The sequence below is a fragment of the Furipterus horrens genome, unplaced genomic scaffold, assembly GCF_987537825.1.
Source record: "Furipterus horrens unplaced genomic scaffold, mFurHor1.1.pri manual_scaffold_3, whole genome shotgun sequence".
NCBI lineage: Eukaryota > Metazoa > Chordata > Mammalia > Chiroptera > Furipteridae > Furipterus > Furipterus horrens.
In genome coordinates this window covers 1,042,123-1,062,287 of record NW_028327173.1, presented here as the reverse complement: position 1 = coordinate 1,062,287, position 20,165 = coordinate 1,042,123, and the positions used below count along the sequence as shown (strand labels likewise).

At 65.2% G+C, this 20,165-nt stretch overlaps 1 protein-coding gene across 1 annotated transcript in view; it reads right to left on the bottom strand.

Moving 5' to 3' along the window:
- The window catches only part of PLCH2 (phospholipase C eta 2), a 30,338-nt gene extending 10,555 nt beyond the window's left edge, over window positions 1-19,783 (bottom strand). Inside the window, exons 1-11 of the mRNA XM_090268477.1 lie at window positions 19,677-19,783; window positions 13,678-13,824; window positions 13,317-13,570; window positions 13,078-13,206; window positions 7,664-7,834; window positions 5,768-5,861; window positions 5,419-5,622; window positions 5,116-5,236; window positions 3,451-3,622; window positions 3,137-3,244; window positions 1,742-1,900 (exon numbers count right to left, since the gene is read on the bottom strand). Of these exons, the coding sequence (XP_090124603.1) occupies window positions 1,742-1,900; window positions 3,137-3,244; window positions 3,451-3,622; window positions 5,116-5,236; window positions 5,419-5,622; window positions 5,768-5,861; window positions 7,664-7,834; window positions 13,078-13,206; window positions 13,317-13,570; window positions 13,678-13,824; window positions 19,677-19,719 (1,602 nt within the window). The 5' untranslated portion in view covers window positions 19,720-19,783. The remainder of the gene's footprint in view (window positions 1-1,741; window positions 1,901-3,136; window positions 3,245-3,450; window positions 3,623-5,115; window positions 5,237-5,418; window positions 5,623-5,767; window positions 5,862-7,663; window positions 7,835-13,077; window positions 13,207-13,316; window positions 13,571-13,677; window positions 13,825-19,676) is intronic.
- Between the last annotated feature and the right edge of the window lie 382 nt (window positions 19,784-20,165).

Sequence of the window (20,165 nt, the reverse complement as noted above, 5' to 3'; positions counted from 1 at the left end):
TGGCCTTGGGAATGCCAGCACCCACAGGTGTGCCCAGCACACGGGGTGGGGACCCCTTCCTCACCCATCACCTCTACCCTTCCAGACGACACTCCTGTGTCCCCACACACCTGCCCCCTCCCACAGGGACCGTCCCTGGGACCCATGGAGGGGTCCCCGCCTCAGGCCCTCCCGCAGCAGACAGGACAGACAAGCACGTGGAGGCGTGTCCATGACGCCCTGTCCCAGAAGCTCCCCCACCCGCCTGGGTCCCCCAAAATTGCTCTGTGGCCGTACCCGGTCATCCCGGCAGGAGAGGGCAGGGGCTGGTGGGCGTGGGGCTCCCTGCTGCCCCCCAAGTCCTCACACCGGGCAGTTCAGCCTCAGCTTTCCCTCTTCTCCCTCCGAGAAGCCTCCCTGAGAATCTACGCCCCGCCCCACCCCAGGCTGCCCTCCGGTTTGCCCCCAGGGGCGCTGCCGGCTGTCTGGCTGATGAAAAGCAGGGAATCCAATCCCCTCTGCCTGGCTGGGCACCCTGCCCACCTGCCTGCCCGCCCACTGCAGCCTCAGGCGCTGTTTTCTCCGCCTGGATGTCTTTGAGACTGAAAATAAATGACCACTTGTCAGCAAGGGACCTGTGGGAGCCACCTGCACAGAGCACCCCGTGAGGGGCGGTGGTACCAGCTGCGCTGAGCACCCACGGATGGGACACGCGCCTGCGTCTGAAGGGGCTGCAGGCGCCCTGCCCCCCTGGTGCAGCCAGGGAGCGGCGGCCTTCCACCATCGCCCCAGCCCCGCTCGCCTGCGAAACAGGCGCGCCGCCCCCTCCCGCCCAGGCCAGCTGCCCTGCCCACCCCAGTGCCTGAGGGGCCCGCGGGTGCTCTAGCCCCTTGGCCGATAGGCCTGTCCCTCACGGCTCGCTGCCCCCCTTTGAAGGGACTCCGACTCCTCAGCCTCAATGCCCAGCCTGGCACCACACTTCGGCCTCCCGCGGCAGCCCGCCCCCCGTTAGCCCACGGGGCACCTCCAAGGGCTCCTTGCACTTCCCCAGGAGGCTGTGGGGGGCTCTGGGCAGCCCCCAGTGTTGGCAGGGTCCTGAGGTCCTGCGAGCCCCTCCCTGTCCCTGCCCCCAGCCCCACCACCTTCAGCAGGAGCTGCAGGTGGCAGGGCAGGCCCCGGGCCTCTAGGGGACAGACTGCAATCGCTAGCCACACGGGAGCAGCCACACACACCGGGCAAATGGTCACTCAGCCACCCGCTGTGACATGGCGAAGGCAGCGGGGCCCATGCAGCCATGTGTGCAGTTGTGTGCATGCACAGGTTTGTGTGTGTGAGCATGTGCAGGCATGAGTGCAGGTGATGTCTGAGTGTGTGCGCATGCAGGTGTACACGTGTGTATGCAGGTGTGTGTGCAGGCACACGTATTTGCACAAAGTTGTGTGCAGGTGTGCAAAAATGTGTGCAAAGTTCATGCGTGCACAGGTTGGGCATGCAGGGGTAAGTCGCATGTGTGTGCATGTGGGTGGGTGAGTGCATACAGGTGTGTGCAGGCATGTGCAGGTGTGCATGTATTGGAGCTTGTGCACATGTGTGTGCAGGTGCATGGGGTGAGTACGCACAGGTGTGTGCAGGCATGTAGGGTGTGCAGGTGTACACAAGTACGCACAGATACATGCGAGTGCACACATGGGTGCATGCATGCGTGTGCACAGGTGTGCACAGACTACATGCTCAGGCCCGTCAGCCAGCCTCAGGTGCTCACCATCCTGCCCTCTGCCCTGTGCCCAGCTTTCCCTGGTGGAGGCAGCGCCAGTACAGTGAAGTCATTTGGGTCCTCGTGGTCTCGAATCTTTGACTCCTTGATGAGGGAATCCAGTTTCCTCTTGGCAATGTTTTCCACACGCTTCCGGTTAGTGGAGGCCTGTAACAGCCCATGACCAGGCCTGGCGTCAGCGCCCAGCCCTGTGGGCAGAGCCACAGGGGCCTGCTGGTACCGGGCCGGCCCGCCCCAGAAGGAGCTGGGCCCGTCCGGGCCTCTCACCGGTGCTGCCACACAGACCGCTGGGTCACCGTGCCAGCCCTCGCACCCCCCGCCCACTCGGGGCCAACAGCAGGCGCGCGATTTGCCTCAGGGCTGCAGACGGAACCCGGGCCCGTCCGGCTCCGGCGCTGCCCCCTTCGGCTGCATGACGCTGCTGCGGGGCTCCGCCAACCCGCGCACACGGCAGCTGCTGGCTCAGGGCCTGGGACCCGCCAGTCTTCCGAGGAGATGGGAGGGGACAGGACAGACACCCAGCCCGAGGCAGCCCCAGGGTGGCCCTGCTGAATGTGGAGCCCTCCCGGGCAGGGCCTGGGCCCCGGGCAGCTGGAGTGGGTGCCAGGGAGACCTCGCAGAGCCGGGCGTGCCATCAGCTTGGGGCCCGCGCAGGCAGGCCCTCCTGAAGCGGGAAGGGTCCCGCTGCCTCGGGGCTTCCTAAGGCACCAAGGCGCCAAAGCTCCTGTGCAGTTACCTTCCCACGCGATGGCCCCTCGGGGCGACACAGTGCCACCCGTCCCGGGAGCCGCCGCCCACCGAGCGGGGCCCAGAGCAGAGCAGACACCAGTTCCCGGGCCTCCGGGCCCCACCGTACAGAGCTCCCTGCCCCCCACCGCTGGCAGCCCCAGGTCCAGCGCTGCCGGAGCGGGACAGCAGAGGTGCCGTGAAGAGGGGCCAGCGCGCTGTGGAACTGGTTTCCTGGACTTCGGGTGCTGCCTGCAGGCGGGGCAGCGCGGGGCTTGGGGGTGGCAGGGCAGGACCAGCAGGCAGGCACCTGGGCGGGAGCAGGGTGGGCTGGAGAGGGGCCCGGAAGCAGGTGTCCTGGTGAGAGCTCAGGCAGGTACAGGTGCGGGGGGAGTGGGGGGACCCGGGGAGGACCCCTCCCCCCATGTGGCCCCCTTGCTGAGCGCAAGATGAGCACACAGCACCCCGAGAAGCAGGCACCCAAGGGTCCCACACTGGCCGGGAACGCGGGATGCATGTCCTGTGTGGAGGGGCCCCGGTGGCCTCAGACCGCGCGTGTGCCCGGCAGCCCGGTGGCTAGCACGGAACTCCGGGCCGCTGCCGAGTCCTCCTGGCCCCCTTCCTTCCTCCCCGGCCGCCCCCGCTGCCCTCACTCACGTCCCCATTGAGGAGCTTGCAGTCCTCGTCGATCTCGTCCGCGCTGTCCTCATCAGACACCTCGCCCTCCTCCGCGTCCTCGCTGAGGCTGGCCGGGAGCTTCTTGCCCTGGGGGAGGAGGGGGCTGTGGGAAGGCCCCGCAGGAAGGGCTGGGGGCAGGTTCCACCACGGAGGGGGCCTGTAGCCTGCTTGCGGGCGGGGGCCGGCCCGGGCAGCAGCGTGGGAGCGCTGCCCTGGGTGTGATGCCGACGTCCCCGACCGTGTGGCCAGGGCAGACGGGCCCCGGGCAGCACCGAGCGCAGGCCAGGGCTCACCTTCACCAGGACCTTGCCCCTGAGCATCTGTGGGGAGGGCAGCCTGGTGGCATCCTCGTTGCTCACAGACGACAAGTCCAGCTTGTCCCCGAGGATGTCGGTCAGATACTGAGCCATCTTCTTCTGCTGGACCACACTGCAGTGGTTCTCAATGGACAGGATCACCGGGTACCTGTGACCCCGACGTGGGAGGAGCAGGTGAGGCCGGGGGGCCAGGTTCCACTGTGTAGGTCCCAGGTGGCCTGCACTGCTGAATAAGAAGGGGTTTCCTCCCTGACCGGTGGGGCAACGGGAAAGGTTGCTGGTTCGATCCCTGGTCAGAACACACGCCTGGGTTGCGGGTTCGGTCCCCAGTCAGGGCATATGTAAGCAGCAACTGATCAGTATTTCTCACATGGATGTTTCTCTCCCTCTCTTTCTCTCTCCCCTCCCCTCTTTCTAAAAACAAATAAAATCTTTTTAAAAAGAAGGGGTCCCCACCAGGGCCCAGGATAGACGGAGCTACTGGCCACTCATCAATAGCTTTTACAAGCACCTGAGCAGGTGGGAGAGGAGCTGGGAGACCTTAGTAAAGAAGGCACGCATGTCTCCCCCATGAGAAAGCAAAGGCAATTGTAAACTCCAGGAAAACCAAAGAGAACCCTTGAGCGAGTCAGAAGTCATGGCTTATCAATGATGCGGATGGAACGGAAGCAATGCAGCTGGGAGACTGTGAGAAGGGACCCCCTGGGTCTAGACACTGGAGACACCGTCCGGAAGATGGCCCTGGGGTCCTAACACAGCCTGGCACACACCATCCGTGGAGCGCTGTCATCTGCGTGGCGCTGCGTGGGGCTTTTCATTGTGAGTTCTCCCCTCGTTTGATTTTTTTAACCATGTGCCCATTTTACTTGGATTTTTGCCAAAAAGCAAAAGAACCCTTTCAGAAAAATGTAAGTCACTTGGACCAAGAGGACAGGAACAGGGCCAGGGACGGGCAAGTCCTGTGAGCAGAGACAGCCAGCAGGTCTGGGGGCAAAGGTGTGCATCGCCCTGTTTCTCAGGCAAGGAGCGAGGCCGAACCCCCGCGCCGGCAGAGACCACGCCGACCCATGCAGTGCGGGCCCTGTCCTGAGACCCCCGCGGGCACCGGGCCGCCCTGGGCCCTGAGATGCCCCTCACCTGCAGTCCCGGGGCCCAGGCCACCCTGCAGAGACTGCTCACAGCCGCTCCCCGCCACACACACACACACAGCCCCAGACAGAGCCAGCCCCTCCGCGTGCGGCCACGGTACTTCCCTGTCCTCACTCAGCCCTCCTGTCCTCCACAAACCAGCCCCGTCCGCGCCTGCTAAGACTCGAAGGTAACTGGCGGCACGGGGCGGCCTCTTCTATTTCCAGAAACCAAATTGGATTTTGTCAACAGTGTCTGCAGCCACAGCTGAGTGACAGCAAACTGTGTCTGGACACAGAGCAGCTTCTGGGGGTGATCAGTGCCAGAGCCCGTGGCCGCTGTGGCCGGCTGGCACCGGGCTGCCGCCGAGGGCGCGTGGACCCGGGCACCTGCAGAGCCCCGCCTGCCACTGCTTCCTGGGCCCCGTCCTCGCCAGAGACCCAGAAGGCAGCCCCTCAGCCCCCGCCCCAGGAAGGGTGAGGGGCAAGGGCAGCCCCCGGGCCGGCCACTCACTCGTTCTTGAGGAAGGCGTACTTGTTGATGGTTTCGATGACGTCTCTGAAGAGGATCTTGGAGGTCAGGGTGTAGCCGTGGCACACAATGGGCTCCCCGTCGGGCCCGTCCCAGCTGTCCACTGCGGGCAGGCGAGCGAGTCGGCTCCACGGCTGCGCAGCCCGGAGGCCCAGAGCCCATGGCCTCCTCCCGCTCAGCGACTGACCCCGGGGGGCCTTCCCCAGCCCCTGCCCGGCACCCTGCCCAGAGGCCTCAGACAGGACACGCCAGCCCACGCCCCAGGCCGGGCCGCCCGGCACTCACCCTCCACACAGCGGCAGCCGGCCTGCAGCACCCAGGCGTACATGTCCGCCCGCGACTGGGACATGAGCTGGTCGCCCACGAGGTAGGTGTTGTGGGACGAGGTGATGAAGTAGTGGCTCAGCGGCCGCGTCATGTCCTGGTGAACACGGTGGTGCTCGGGGTTGAAGATGTCCCCGGCGGGGCTCCGCATGTAGTTGGTGAAGCCTGCAGGGCAGCGTGGCGCGGGGCGGGCTCAGTCCCGCCGTAGTCACGTGCTCCAGCTGCCCGCCCAGGTCCCCAGGCTGCCCCTCGGTGCCCCCACGCCCCGCTGGCCTCCAGGAGAGTGGAACTGAGGGGACGCCCCACGTACCGTCAATGCCCAGCACCCCCTTACTCTTGTTCTCTGGGCACGGCTCAAACTGCTGAATGATGTCCTGGCAGCTCTCGAGTGTCACGCCAGCCATCTAGACCAGAGAAGGGGCGCAGCCCAGGCCAGCCATCCATCACCAGGGTGGCCCAGCCTCGGTCCCACCCGCCCTCGGCCCCCAGGCCGCTGCCTCCAGCCGTGCAGTGGGGTGGGCTCTGGGCCCTGCCGTGCGCTCCCCCACCTCAAGGCTCACTGGCCACGTCCAGTGTCACATGACTCAGGACCGGCCAGCGGCCCACAGGTGGTCCCCTGGCTTCGGAAGCCCTGGCTCTGAGGATGCTCAGGCCACCCCCAGTCGCCACCCGGAGAGCTGTGGCTGGGGGCGGGCTTGGCAGAGAGCGCGGCTGGGGTGTGAGACGGTGCAGCAGTGCCTGACCCTGTCCCACCTGGAAGGATCCGGGGCCCGGGGGCCACCTCTCCTCTCTGCCAAGCTCCTCCTGCTGCCTGCCTTTGTCCCTCACGGGAACGCGGCCCACCGCGGCCAAACCCAAGGTGGCCCTTTGCGTCAAAGGCCGCGTGAGCTCCCCGGCTTCCAGGAGCCCCCAGTGCCCCATAGCAGACCCACGAGCGGGGCTTCCAGGAAGTCCTCAGGAATGTGGGGGGTGGTACAGGTGAGGGGGGGACAAAAGGATTCAGAGTTCCCAATGGCTGTGGACTTCGGGAGGGCCAGGCACCAGGGCACCCGACACAAACCACCTGCTTGGAGGAGGGTTTGGCCCCGGACTGAGTGCAGAAGCCCTCTGAAAGGCTGGGGCAAAGGTGAGGGAGCAAAGGTCAGTTCTGTCCATTCCACGCCCAGGCCACCTGCCCACCCTCTGCCCCTGTGCAGGCAGCAGGGACAGGGACTCATGGCATGTGTGATGCCACCCACAGCAGCCAGGCTGGAAGCGAGGGGCCAGGGTGCTGGGTCCCCCCAGGCCGGGGCCAGCCTCCCACGTGGCAGAGGATGGAGAGGAGGCCGGCGGGCGGCCACAGGACGAGCCCCAGCGAACCGTGTGTCTGCAGCGGGGAGGGAGCTTGGGTCCAGCCTGGGGTGGCTCCCCTGCCCCACCTGGGTTTCCAGTGGCCCCGAGGGACATGTCTGAGACAGGACAGCACAGCCTGATGGGAGATCTTAGGCGACGCCACAGACCGCCCTGGGTCCCCCAGCCGGTCCTCTGTGGTTCCTGCCACCCAGCCCTGGCCGTGCCCGGTGGCAGCTGCTTGCGAGCTGTCCCCGCAAGGCTGACTCCCTGCACACGAGGTCGGGCAGGCCTGCAGCCTGAGCCATCCCTGGCTGGGATATCTGGCCCCAGAAGTTCTGTCCTTGCCCGCTCTCCACCCAAAGTGGGCCGGTGTGGTCCCGGGAAGGAGCTTGTCCTCGCCGCTGCCTCCTACCAGCCCCGGGAACAGGGCCACATGCTGTCTGAGCCCCCACGGGGCCCTCCCTCCTCCAGGGACACTGGCCTTTCCCTCCCCCACTCGGACCTCCAGTGTCCTGCCCCTCAGAGCTGGTGGCACCAGCTCCTCCAGGGCCTGGGACGAGGGGTCCAGGCCTTGAGTCTCTGGACACCAGGTCCCTGGTCAGCAGGGCAGTGCCCAGGGAGCACTCAGCCCCTCCGGATGGACGGGGCTGCCTGGGGCCGAGGGAGAGGGACGCGCGTGCCCTACTGGCACCCGGAGGCATCTGGGCATCTGCTAGATAAATGGGGGAGGGGAGGCGGCAAAGGCCCGAGCTTGGGGGCGCAGATGGGACGGCTGGGCCCAGGAGCCCTAGACCCACGAGTGTCCACACTGAGGACGGTGCCGTGGCCCGGTGCGAGCTCCCCCCAGCACCCCGCCCCTGCCAGCAGCCCTCACCTTCTGCTCCACCTCCAGGAAGCGCTGCAGGTTGGCGGCGTCCAGGTGGTCCTTGTGGTTGCTGTAGGTCAGCAGGAGCAGGTAGAGGTCCCGGCGGGTGGACATCATCTTGTAGAAGGTGCAGAACTCCTCGAAGCCCAGTGTGCCCTGCCTGTCATCCGTGTCTGCCTCCTGCGACACAGACCTGTGGGTCCCCCTGTGTCCCACCCCAAGCCGCACCTACGAGGGGCCCTCCAGGCCCACCCCCACTTCTCAGTCACCCCTGCAATCCCCCTCCCTCCTCCAACACCACTGCCCATGTCACAGCCTCACAGTGGCTCCCGGGACCCTCACTGGGGTCCCCTGTGACTCTCCCACCAAGACCACTGAGTGACCCTTAACACAGACCTGACCACACGTGTCCAAGCCTGTCGAGGGCAGCCTGCAGCTGAAGCCAGCACAAGGCCCCGCACTGGGAGCCAGCAGCCCCCCGAGTCACGCCCACCCTGGCTGTGACCTGCCATTGCAACGGCTGCCTCCCACACAGAAGAGCCCCAGGCCCATCGGGTGCAGCGTGTCCTGGCTCTGGTCCCCACAACAGAGATGAGAGGACCTGCCACTGTCACCCTTCTGCAGACAGAGGGGCTCCTACGCGCCCACGGGAACCTCAGGGAAAAGCCACTGGGACCCCAGCGAGACCGTGGGCCCCTCACAACCCCACTGGCTTAGGGAGCATCTCTGAGGTGTCAGGCCCTGGGGACACTGAGGGCCATGGTGCTGCCCTGGGGACAGACCAGAGGGCGAGGGTGCCCAGCGCCTGGGTGCCGGGCCGCCCCGAGGCCTGAGGTGCACTGACGCCAAGAGCCCCTGGGAGTGGGTGAGTCAGGACCTGAGCAGGTGCCACAGAAGACACTTGCTCGGTCCAGGGGTGAACAGAAGCAGCTCAGAGGGGCCTCCGGTTCAGCACCATGGACAGCGGTGCCACAAGCCCGGTGGGCCATCTGGCTAGTGTCTTCTGTGGCGACACCGTCTGGGGCGGCCCTGGGGTGGGTACCAGGTCCCTAAGGCCCCCTCGGAATCAGGAGCATCACCAATGAGTCTGGGGGCAATAGCCACCCCCCCTTGTCCCCATTCCCAATGAGAGCAGGGCTCTGGGAAGGCTAGATCCTGACCTGCACTCCTGGCTGCTGCCACCACGGCACTGCGGCTTGGAACTGAGGTGGGTGCCCAGCGGGGCATCCTTGTCCATTGTCTTGCCCAGGACCCAGGCGCCTATGCCAGGGACCCATGCCCAGGCGGGGACAGGGTCAGCTTGGTGCTAGGACATCAGCCAAGAGCCATGTGGCAGGGGCCCAGCAGATGCCTAACAAAGGCCCCGGTGTGTCTGGTGCTGGGTTTGAAGGCAGCCCAGGAGCCGGAAGGACAGACCGGCCCAGAGCACATGGTGCAGGTCAAAGGGTCCCTCTGGGACAGCGCAGTCCAGCAGCCCTGCCGGAAGCCTGGCTGTGGCTGGGCCTGAATGCCCATTCTGTGTGACCCACGGGGTGGTCTGGCCTCCACTGGGCTCTGCCTGAGCGGCACAGTCGGATCTCCACCAGCTGCTGTTCCCAGCAGTGACTAAAAATGTTCCATGAGGACTTCCGGCCAAGATGGAGGCCCAGGCAGACACGCTGCATCTCCCTCCACAACTAAGAAGGAACACAGCTACCTCAGAACTATGACAACCGAAGTTCCAGAAAATCGAGCTGCATGGAAGTCCAGCAAAAAAAGATATAAAGAAGAAATGGTCATCCAGACAGGTAGGAGGGGCAGAGCTGGGGCAGAGAAGATGCAGTGTGGTGGCAGCAGTGGTGGCAGCAGCAGCAGTGACAGGCTAGCAGAAAGCGCAGTCACACATTTTTTAAAGTGGGGGGAGACACCTGGGGAGTGTTCCCAGCACCAGACCAGACCGTGTAGCTCATGGTCCCAGTGCCGGGGAAAATCAAGCCTCATTGCTTCTGACTATGCAGACCCGTGGGGGCTGGGGCGGAGGCAGAAACTGCTGGTCTCTCAGCAGAGTCCACTTGTTTAAAGGGCCCCCATGGTCATAGAACGTCCGTAGACCCACCCACTCTGGGAATGATGGCCAGGGCAGCAGCTAGAGGGGCGCCAGTCCCATATGGAGGTGGGAGAGGTGCCTGAAAAAGGGGTGAGTGCTGGGCAAGCAGCATTGTCCCTCTCAGACCCCTCCCCCACATACAGCACCACAACGTGATGAAACAGGTTGCCCTGTACTGACCATTCCCTAAGGCTCCGCCCCTTACAACCTAACAGGTGTGACAGCTCTACCTGGGACACAGAGGCAAACACAGACAGGAGCCTGTCAAGTTGAGGAGACAGAGAAGTATGGCCCAAAAGGGGGAACAGACCAAGCTTCCAGTGGGAGAACTAAGTAACAAGGAGACAGCCAACCTAACAGACAAGGAGATAGATAACCTAACAGATACAGAGTTCAAAACACTGGTGATAAAGATGCTCACAGGCTTGACAGATATGCCTGAGTATGGCAGATGAATAAGGGAAGAAGTGAAGGCCATGCTAAATGAAACGAAGGAAAATCTACATAAAACCAATGGTGAAGGGAAGGAAACCGGGGTTCAAATCAATGATTTAGAACATAAGGTAGAAAACAACAGTCAACCAGTGCAGAATGAGGAAGCAAGAATGAAAAAAATGAGGAGTGGCTTAGGAAACTCTGGGACGACATTAAATGTGCCAACATCCAAACCATAGGGGTGCCAGAAGGAGAAGAGGAAGAGCAAGAAATTGAAAGCTTTTGTGAGAAAATAATGAAGGAAAACTCCTCAAATTTGGCAGAGGAAATAGACATACAAGTCCAGGAAGTACAGAGAGTCCCAAAGAAGCTAGACCTAAAGAGGACCACAGCAAGACACATTATAATTAAAACGCCAAAGGTGAAAGATAAAGAGAATCGTATAAGCAGCAAGAGAAAAGCAGAGAGTTGCCTACAGGGGGTGCCTATAGGACTATCAGCTGATTTCTCAAAAGAAACTTTGCAGGCAGGAAGGGACTGGCAAGCAGTATTCAAGGTGATGAAAAGCAAGGACCTACAACCAGGATTACTCTATCCAGCAAGGCTATCACTTAGAATGGAAGGGCAGCTAAAGTGCTTCCCAGACAAGGTAAAACTAAAGGAGCTCATCATCACCAAGCCATTATTATATGAAATGTCAAAGGGACTTCCTTAAGAAAAAGAAGATCAAAACTATGAACACTAAAATGACAACAAACTCACAACTATCAACAACTGAATCTAAAAAATAGAAACAAAATCCAACTAAGCAAACCAGAACAGGAACAGAATCATAGGTATGGGGATCATTTGGAGGGTTATCAGCTGGGAGGGGAAGGGGGAGAAATGGGGAAATGGTGCAGGGACTAAGAAGCATAATCGGTTGGTACAAACAGACAGGGGGAGTTAAGAATAATGTAGGAAAGGGTGAAGCCAAAGGACTTATATGCACGACCCATGGACATGAACTAAGGGGGTGGGATTGCTGGGGGAAGGGGGTGCTGGGCGGAGGGGAGCAAAGGGGGAAAAATTGGGACAACTGTAATAGCATAATCAATAAAATATATTTAAAAAACAAAAAAAAAAAAAAAAAAAAACAGCTCCCCGAGCCCGGAAAGGATAGAGCCAACCCCCAGCCTCACAGACGGACCAGCGCAAAGCCGCAGTGGAAGCTGGCCCGAGTGCTCCCAGGTCATGAGGCCGAGGGCCGTGCAGGACCTCACCACACCCCGGTCACCTCAGACTTCACTGCATGGCGAGCGAGCCCCTCCTCGCCCCGCACACCGGTTTCCCCTCTGGTCGGGCCATTTCCAGGGGTGGACACGATGGTGAGATTTCTCCACAGCCAGGCTGACAGCGCCAATCAGAGCTACTCCGCCCGGCTGGACAGAGGCCAGCCTCCCTCCCTGGGCTCCGCGCGCCGGCCGAGAGCGGCCAGGCTGGTGGGCAGGGAGGCACCGCTGCTCGGGAACCCAGCTGTCTGGGCTGCCCAGGGCCTGGGTCTGTGGCTTCCGGCCGGCAGCCCCTACTCACTTCCCCCGCAAGTCAGCCCGGAGCCCACCCTGCCTGCCAGACCCAGGTGCAGGGTCTCCTCCACTCTCCAGGGATCCTCGGGGTGATCAGGCAGAAGCCTGGATACAGCCCATCTTGAGGGACCCCCCCAGGTGCCGGAGGGTGCGTGAGAGACCCAACACCCTTACAGGAGGGGGGAGAGGGGCTTCCAAGAGCCCCCACAAGGGGCATTTTTAAGCCAGGACTCGGTGCTGGAACTTCAGGCCCTAGGACCTGTACTCGCTCACACCCCACTCTGTAAGGGGGCTTCTTCCTCCGGCCTCCGTGGCCGATCTGGACCCCACATCCTGAGCCAGCCCGACCCCTGCTGGCCCGCATCACAGCCTCGCCATTCTGGAAGGGCCTGCTGACCCCAGAGCTGCCCCTGGAAGCAGGACAGGCAGGCACCAGGCGGGGATGACCTGCAGGTCTGAGCGGTCTGCCAGCTCCTCGGCCCAGGCTGGCCCTGTCCCCTCCGGGGCCTTCAGGAGGGGCCCCGTACACCTCCCGTCCGCAGCCAGCAGTCTGGGAGCAGCCCGCTCACCCCCGCTCACACACCGGCCCTGAGCCACCGAGCGTGACCACCTGTCTGTCATCAGAGCCCAGCAGGGGCTGCACCGGACAGAGCCGTGAGGCTGTGTGTGTGCATGCATGTGCCCGTGTGTTCGGGTATGTGTGTGTGCCTGTTCAGACGTGCACGACACGTGTGTGCATGCCTGTGCTTTGTGCACATGTGTGCTTGTGTGTCTCGTGCTCAGGTGTGTGCGTGTGCGTGTGCATGCGTGTGCGTGTGTGTGGGTGCAGAGCCTGGGTCAGGCCCTCAGAACCCCCTCTGCAGGCGGCACTGAGGCAATGGGGCCCTGACGGCTGACCACGAAGGCCTCTCCTCGGCTGGAGGACGCATCTTCACGTTCTAACACCAGGGTGCTCGGGGGCTGGAAGGCTGGCTGTGCTGCCCATGCGGGGCATCTGGGCACCTGCGACCCCAACAGGAAGGGCGCCCCCCCATTAGAGTGGTGTATTAGGGGGAGGGAAAGGGGGTGTGGCCCCCTTTGGGTGTTCCTCACTGACCAGCACCGGCCCCAGGTGCCCAGGCCTCTGGACTGGGAGGACCCAGCTCAGCTACAGAGAGGTGGCAACGGCCCAGGACGGCCGGCCAGGCCGCGTCCCCTGCATCGGCTGCAGCCCCGATGGCAGCGCCCAGGCCACCCTGCAGCCCGAGCCGGGCGGCCGCCCCTGGACACACACCTGCAGCCCCTCATGGTGTCACGCCCGCCGGCCCGAGCGCCCCGCGGGGGCCCCGCCGCCTCACCTTGAACATCTGCTTCACCCGCTGCCGGGGCAGGCTCACGTTCAGCTTGTGCAGCAGCTGCAGGACCTCGCCGATGCTCAGGCTGCCGTCGCCGTTCCTGTCGGCCTCGTCGAACGTCTGCTTCAGCCACTTTGGGGCCGAGTTAGGGGCCGACACGGGACCAGCAGGGCCGGTGCCCCCGCCCCCGCCCCCGCCCTAGCGCCCCTTCTCCCACCCCTCCCCCAAGCGTGAGACCCAGCCCAAGGATATTGGTCCCTGGTGCGCTGGCGGCGGGCCAGGCTGTCCTCGTCGCTGATGCCGGCCATGAGGTAGCGGAGGCCGGTGACCCAGGTGCGTGCCTCGTCGCTGCTGGGCGAGACCAGGCCCAGCGACTGGCGGTGGCTGCCGTGGTAGATGCTGAAACAGCAGTTGGGGTCAAAGCTGCCGTCGGGGTAGCGCTGGAAGATCTCCGACTGGCGGCCCTCGCTCACCTCCTGGATGGAGTCGATGGAGACTACGGGGCGGGGACTCCGGTCACAGCCCGCCCCTCTCCAGGCAGCCCCCCAACCTCCTCACCCAGGGGGGAGCTGCTCTGAGGGGCCCCCCCAGGCACCCACTCACTCTTGGCTTTCTCATTCTTGCGGGAGGGCCGCCATCGGATGCAGGAGCGGTGCTCGTCCAGGAAGTAGAAGCGCACCAGGCCCTTGGAGCTGCCGCGGAGCTTCACCATCTGCGTCCCCGCCTGCATGGCGCTCATGCATCGCTCCACTGGACGCGCCAGCCAGCACGCGGCAGGGGACAGGCGGAGACAGACAGACAGCAGCGCCCGTGAGTGCTGCGGCAACCCCCACACGGCCAGCCCCCCCATGCTAGGGCGATGTGGGGGCCACTCATCCACCTACCACCTGCCTGTGAGGGCCGAGCTCAGTCCCCAGGGCTGCCTGGGACCCCGGGTGCTGGCCTGGGCTGCACCCCAACCTGGGATCCAGATCAAGGCCCAAAGAGGCCACAGAGACGTGGTGACTGCCCAGTGAAGGCCTCAGACAGGAACGGCCGCCAGCCCATCCCACCGTCTACCAGCAGGACAAGCCCCTGTGGCCACCATGACCTGCCCAGTGGCTACTACGCAGGAGAGGACTCAGCCACGGGCGGGCAGTCCCCCACGATGCTCAGCCTGGCTCCCAATAGCCTGCACCCCCTGCCTGGCATGTTCAGGGAAGCTACCCCCCTGCATGCTGACAGCCAGGGCCCCACAAGGGGATGGGCAGAGCACCTGTCAGAGCCAAGGACGGGGCCAGCCCTGCCTCCCGGCCCCAACCACCTTCCCAAAGGCCCAGGTGTCCATGCCAGCCGGGACCCCATGGTCACCTGAGCGAGTCCCACCTACCACTCTATCAGAGTCCCACTCAGGGCCCAGGGCCCAAGGCCCGAGACCCCGCCCCAGTGCTGCCTGAGAGCAGACCCCAGCTGACACCTGGAGGAAGAAGGGCCCAGCCCCCACCCCAGCCCCACAAAGGCATCACAGAGGGTCCCTGGGGCGCCTTTGACACCAGAGCCAGGCTCCCCACCACCCACCCAGCGTACCCACCGCTGCACAGGGCCGACCAGGGTCAGAAAGCCCCAGGCGCCACCGCCGTCCGCACGCTCAGCCAAGCTCCTCCCGCTCCTTCCCCGCCTGGAGCCGGGCACCTGAGGCTGCTGCCTGGTGGCTCCCCGGCCTCCAGGTCCCCTCAGCTGTCCCAGACGGGAGCTACAGGCCACACGGGAGGCTGGCCGGGCCCAGGGCCCCTGGTACCCACGGGCCAGGGCCGACGGGGCAGGAGGCCCACGGGGGAGAAGGGCGCCCCGGCCCCTCCGTCCGCACGCGCACCGCACACACCAGAGGCACCCCTCTCAGCCCCTCCTGACTGCCTGTGCCTGCCCCTGTGACCTGAGTCCCTTGTGACTCCTCAGGGCCGACAGGCCTGTGCCACTCTGCAGGGTGTGACCCCAGGGACCCCCAGTCCTGTCCAGCTCTGGAGCTCGTCCTGCAGGAGCCTGTGCACAGACAGACGTGCTTGGCACAGACGGACGCATGGGCAGGGCCACCCACCGACGAGGGGTCCCCCTCAGCTGGGCCTGGCACCATGGCTGACCGGGACGCGTGGCAGTTCCCGTGAAGGGGAGTCCCTGTCCAGGTCCCGCGGAAGGCACCCCAGCCCCGCGCTCTGCAGGGGACGCGCGGCCGATGCTCCAGGGACGAGCACTCGCTGTCAGGAGCCAGGAGCACGGGCTTAGTTTTATCCTCACGGTGGAAATGGGTCTTGTCCTAACACAGCTGGCGACGGGAGGCCAGCGGCATCCTCAGCATCTCCGCTGAGCCCCGGGGGAGGCAGGGAAATCAATTTAATCTTCCAACAGAGTGCAGAGTACACCACAGGCTTCCGGGCAGAGCCCACGCAGGCAGGCAGACCCCCCCCACCGCGGGGTGCAGGTGCGTCCACGCGTCCACTGAGCAAGCGTGCTCCCGCGGCGTGGGGGTGGCCTGGGGCCGCGTGGGGGTGCACGTCCTGCCGCCCCTCCACAGGCCCTGCTCATGCTCCAGCCCCTTCCTGCTCCAAACTTCTTTGCCTTTTGAAGGACCTTTAAGAGGGCACGTCCCAAGTCCACTAGACAGGGTGGTCAGCAACCTCGGGACTCGTGGGTGAGGCTCCCTGGCCCCACCCCACCCCCAGGGGGTCCTCGCGCCCTGGGCCTCTCCAGGAGCCCTGAGGCTCCCCCCTTCTCTCTCTGTTGCTGTTGTGGGCCCAGCTCTGCACACAGTAGGTGCTCACACTGCGCTTGGCTGGAGAAGAGGAAGGAGGCAGAGGCTGAGCAGGGATCAGCCGGCCCCTGACCAGGCCTCACAGGAGGGGGCGCCGGGCCACACACAGATGGCTGAGATTATTTAAACATCTGAGAAGCAGCTGCCCCCTCCCCCAGTGTCTGGGTGCCTGCCCCCGCCCCCAACTATTTTTATTTAATTAGAGAGTGTGAGTGGGCTCCTCATGCCATCACCCCTGCAAAGTGGCTGTGCCCAGTGCCTAGGGCTGTGGGAGCCCGGGTTGGCCTGAGGGTCACTTGACAGGGTCAGCAAAGCCTCTGTTGGTCCCAGATAAGCAGTGGGCGGAGGACTGGGGACAGGATGGGAGTAGGGGCAGCTGGGGCAGGAGTGGGGGTGGCCAGGGCAGGAGGGTCACACTGGCCCCTCCACTGGCCAGGATGTGCCCCTTTCCTCCCACAAACCCCCCTGAGGGGCAGGCAGCGCAGGCTGACAGCAGGAGAGGTGAGAGCCGTTTGGGCAGCACTGAGGCCGCAGGAGCCAGCCTCTGGACCCCTGCCCTCCCCTGGCCTGTGCTCTAGAGCCTGGGGGCCAGGGACAGCTCCAAAGGCCAGCCACGATCTGTCCTCATGCCAAGGACTGGCCCCACCTTCCCAAAGAGGCCCCCTGGGGTTCGCGTGGTCTGCGAGGGCCAGCAGCAGCCTGGTCCCTTCCCAGCAGGCACCTCGATCAGCCCCAGGGAGGGCCAGAGGGACCGTCCTGCCTGTCACCCGGCAAGGAGTAACACACCAGCGACAGGCGCAGCTGTCCACAGCGGTCCCCGGCGCCTGTAGCAGTGGGCAGGAGTGTCCCGCGCCTGGGGCCCGCCCCACAGAAGCCCCTCCAGTGCCGTCCTGCAGCCCACTGAGGCTGGCTGGCCGCTGCCCCCGGGCCCCAGCCAGGTCAGTCCAGCCTCCGCGATGGCCGTCCCAGAGCAGCTGCCCCGCCCCCGTGCTGCTGAGGGGGTCCCCACCTCAGCCACCGCGGTGACATTAACCACACGCAACAGTCCTGTGGAGAGGACTCTATTAATAGTGTCCCCAGCCTCCTGCCCTCACAGGTGCCCCGGTTCGTGTGTTCTGGGGGTTCCTGGCCAGGCCCCGGGGCGGAGTTTGGGAGGGGCATGCAGGGGGACCCATGTGCACCTGCCTTGGTCAGAGCGCCCTGGAGGGAGGTGTACAGCCTACAAGGGGATGGGGTCCCCGGGGGCCTCTGTCAGCAGCGAGGACGGAAGAGAGGCTCCCAGCCTCCATGGGGGTGGGGGCACTTTCCTGAAAAGTCACCAGATGGAGCCCAGCCTGCCTGTCGGGAGGAGAGGAAACTCCTGCAGAGTGAGGGAGGGCCCCGCTCCCAGGGAGGGTTCTGGAGGCTTTGGTGGAGCTGGCCCTGCCCCCACTGCGTACCCCCCCACCCCGGGGAGGCAGGGGGTGCCAGGTAGCAGCTTTCTGGGCTGGATGCCACCGGGCAGAGCGGGCAGAGGGGACAGAAAAGAAGGCTGAGCCCGAGGCTCTCCCCAGCCTCTGCTCCTCCTGCCAGGGCAGCCGGCCCTTGATGGTGGCTTCTTGGAGAGCCCTGGGGCCTCGGCATGGAGACACCAGCCTCCAAGTTTACCGCCTCCGGCAGGGGGCGGGACCCCTGCTCTGCTCCCCCTGCCTGGGGCCAGGCCCCGCCTCCTCTCCCAGGGTGGGCTCTCCTTGAGTTTCACCTGACCCTCTGTGCTGTCCCCCTCATGCCCCCCCCCACTGGCTGGGAAGTGGGTGGTTGGCTCTTCACTGCAGGACCCTAGACTCCAGGGAGAATTTCCAAAGCAAACAGCTCGGTGGTCGGGACAGGCATGTGGGCCAGGCCAGCTTCCATGGACGGGGAACAGCCACCCTGGGCCGCCCCTCGGAGGTGTGTCTGTGGGCTCCCTGACCTGAGCAGGACCCCCAGGATAGTGTGGCCCAGTGTCCCCAAGTCGGGGGCCCCAGCATGGCTCCCAAGGACGTGCCTGCTGATGGAGCCTTCCTTGGGCACCCTGCCTGGGTCCCCCACCCTCGGGACCTCGGGTCCCTGTGGATGCTCAAGCAGGTGGGCTGTCAGGGTGGCTTAGCTCCCTTCGGCCAACTACCCAGCGCAGGATGTGGTCCCCCCCTGGGGTCCCCAGGGCACGCTGCCCCTGGCTGGTGGAGGTCCCCTGCTGGGGCTGCCCAGATCGGTGGCTTCCTCTCCCCCCAGCCTCCCAGGCTCAGAGAACCCCTCCTGTCCCCACACTGGGGGTGTCCGTCCCCACCCGAGGCCCACGCCCGCAGCCTTCCCCACACAGGAAGCCGGGCCAGCCCACGGGAGCCCACATTCACGGCGCTGGAAGCGGGGTCCTGAGAAGAGGTGACACTGGCGACTACTCAGCCCCCACCGGAGGCCCCTCCCCAGCAGCTGCCAACACGGATGGGGAGCTGCTGGCACCGCAGGCAGCGCCCTGCGTCCCCGTGCGCGCAGGCCTTCCAGGAGGAAGGTGCCAGCAGGACCGAGGCCATCGTCGCCGGCTCGGTAGCTGCGCAGCAGCAGGGCCAGGACCCCAGCCACCTGCTCCGTCCCCGGCTGCACATGGGAGGCCGTTCTCTCCCCGGAGCGGGCGCCCGCACGCTCTCAGCAGCAGGCAGCCCGGCCAGCAGCGTCCGCACCACCCGCCCCACCTACACCTGCCACACTGTCCTCTGGTCACAAAGGGCATCTCGCCAGGGACGGGAAGGGACAGCGCGTGGGCCAGACCAGCGCACTGAAGGCTCCCAGCCGCCCGTGAAGGCGGTCCCACGCTGTCCCCCGGCCACAAGAGGCCCCGGGAGGGTGGGCGCCTTGCTTGCAGCCACACAGCTCATCGGAAGCCCTGCCAGGAACGCGCCATCCTCAGCGCGTCCAGCAATGACGCCTCTGCACCCCACACACACTCAAGGGTCCCCATTCCCTCCTCTGTGCCCACCCCAATCAGGGGGCAGCAACAATTAGGTCCAGGACAACCAGGATGTGTACAAGTTGCCAGAAGGCAGGCTCCTACTCTCCTCGGACCCCAGCCCTTAACTGGGAAGTTCTTCAGCTGTCTGGCCCAAGTCACTCCTGCCACAGCCGCAGCGCCAGCCCCCCCGCCCCCCGCACTGCCAGACACGTGCTGCACCTGGGGGCAGACAGAGACCCTGCGTGGAAGAAGCCCTGTCCCGTAGGGTCCCTGACACCGCACTCCTGCCCCTCCTCCCGCCCCAGCTCCTCGGTGCTGCGCAGCCCTGCTGATCTGTGCCATCTGCCCAGGGCAGTGCCGGGTCCCCAGATCAGGGCAGCAGGATAGACCAGAGCAGGAAATCTCCCTCCTGGGGTCCAGAAACCTGAGAGCAGCACCGAGATGGGGGCACCCTCGGGGGAAGGCGGCCGCTGCGCTGTCCGTGGTGCTGAGTGAGGTCCACCCGCCCTGGACGAAGGCGAGCCCCCGGATCCCGCAGGCCAGGACACCCCATATCTGACCCCCGTAACCAAGGCCGGTGTCCGCTGGGAGCAGGCTGGAGGTCTGGGGACCCTTTGGGCTGAGGTTGGGGGCACCTCCTCCTGCCGCCCACCAGGATTGTCTCCGCCCTTCACAGGGAGGCGCCAGCACGAGGGATCTGGGCCCTCCCAGAGGCCCCTGGGGGGGGGGGGGGTCAAGCACTGCCTGTGCGGGGTCAGTGGGTCACCGAGGGGCCGCTCAGAAGCTGCTCTGAGCTCCCTGAAGGGGTGGCTACTGTCCCCTTCTTTGAGCCCCTCCTGTCCGCCTTACCTTGGTCCTGGCTCAGCCCACCAGGGACCCCCGGCTCTTCCATGGCCTGCGGGTGCCACCCCCACCGCTGCTAGCGCTGCCCAAGGGGGCGCGGGCGGCAGGCTGGCCCTGCGCGTCCCTGAGCCCGTGCCCATCAGCATCCACGGGCCGAGCCCGAGCCCGGAGCCGCCGGACCGCCCTCCGCCGGGAGCCCCGCCCACCTTAACCCTTCACAGCCCGCAGGGCGCGGGGCCCGCGGGGGAGGGGGCGGCTCTCAGAGGCCAGCCTGGGGGTGGGGGAGGGGCGGCGCCACACTGCCCCCCGCTGCTGTCCTGACCTCCAGGCCTTCCTAGCTGCTGCATGCCCCCCTTAGAGCTGCCTGTCCCCCAGCTGGCAGCCCCCATTCGACCACAGGGTCTCTCTATCCTGACACACAGCCCCCCCCAGGGCGGAGGAGCCAAATCCCTCCTGGGCCCCCTCCCTGCCTCCCCCACACATCCCTTGTCCCTC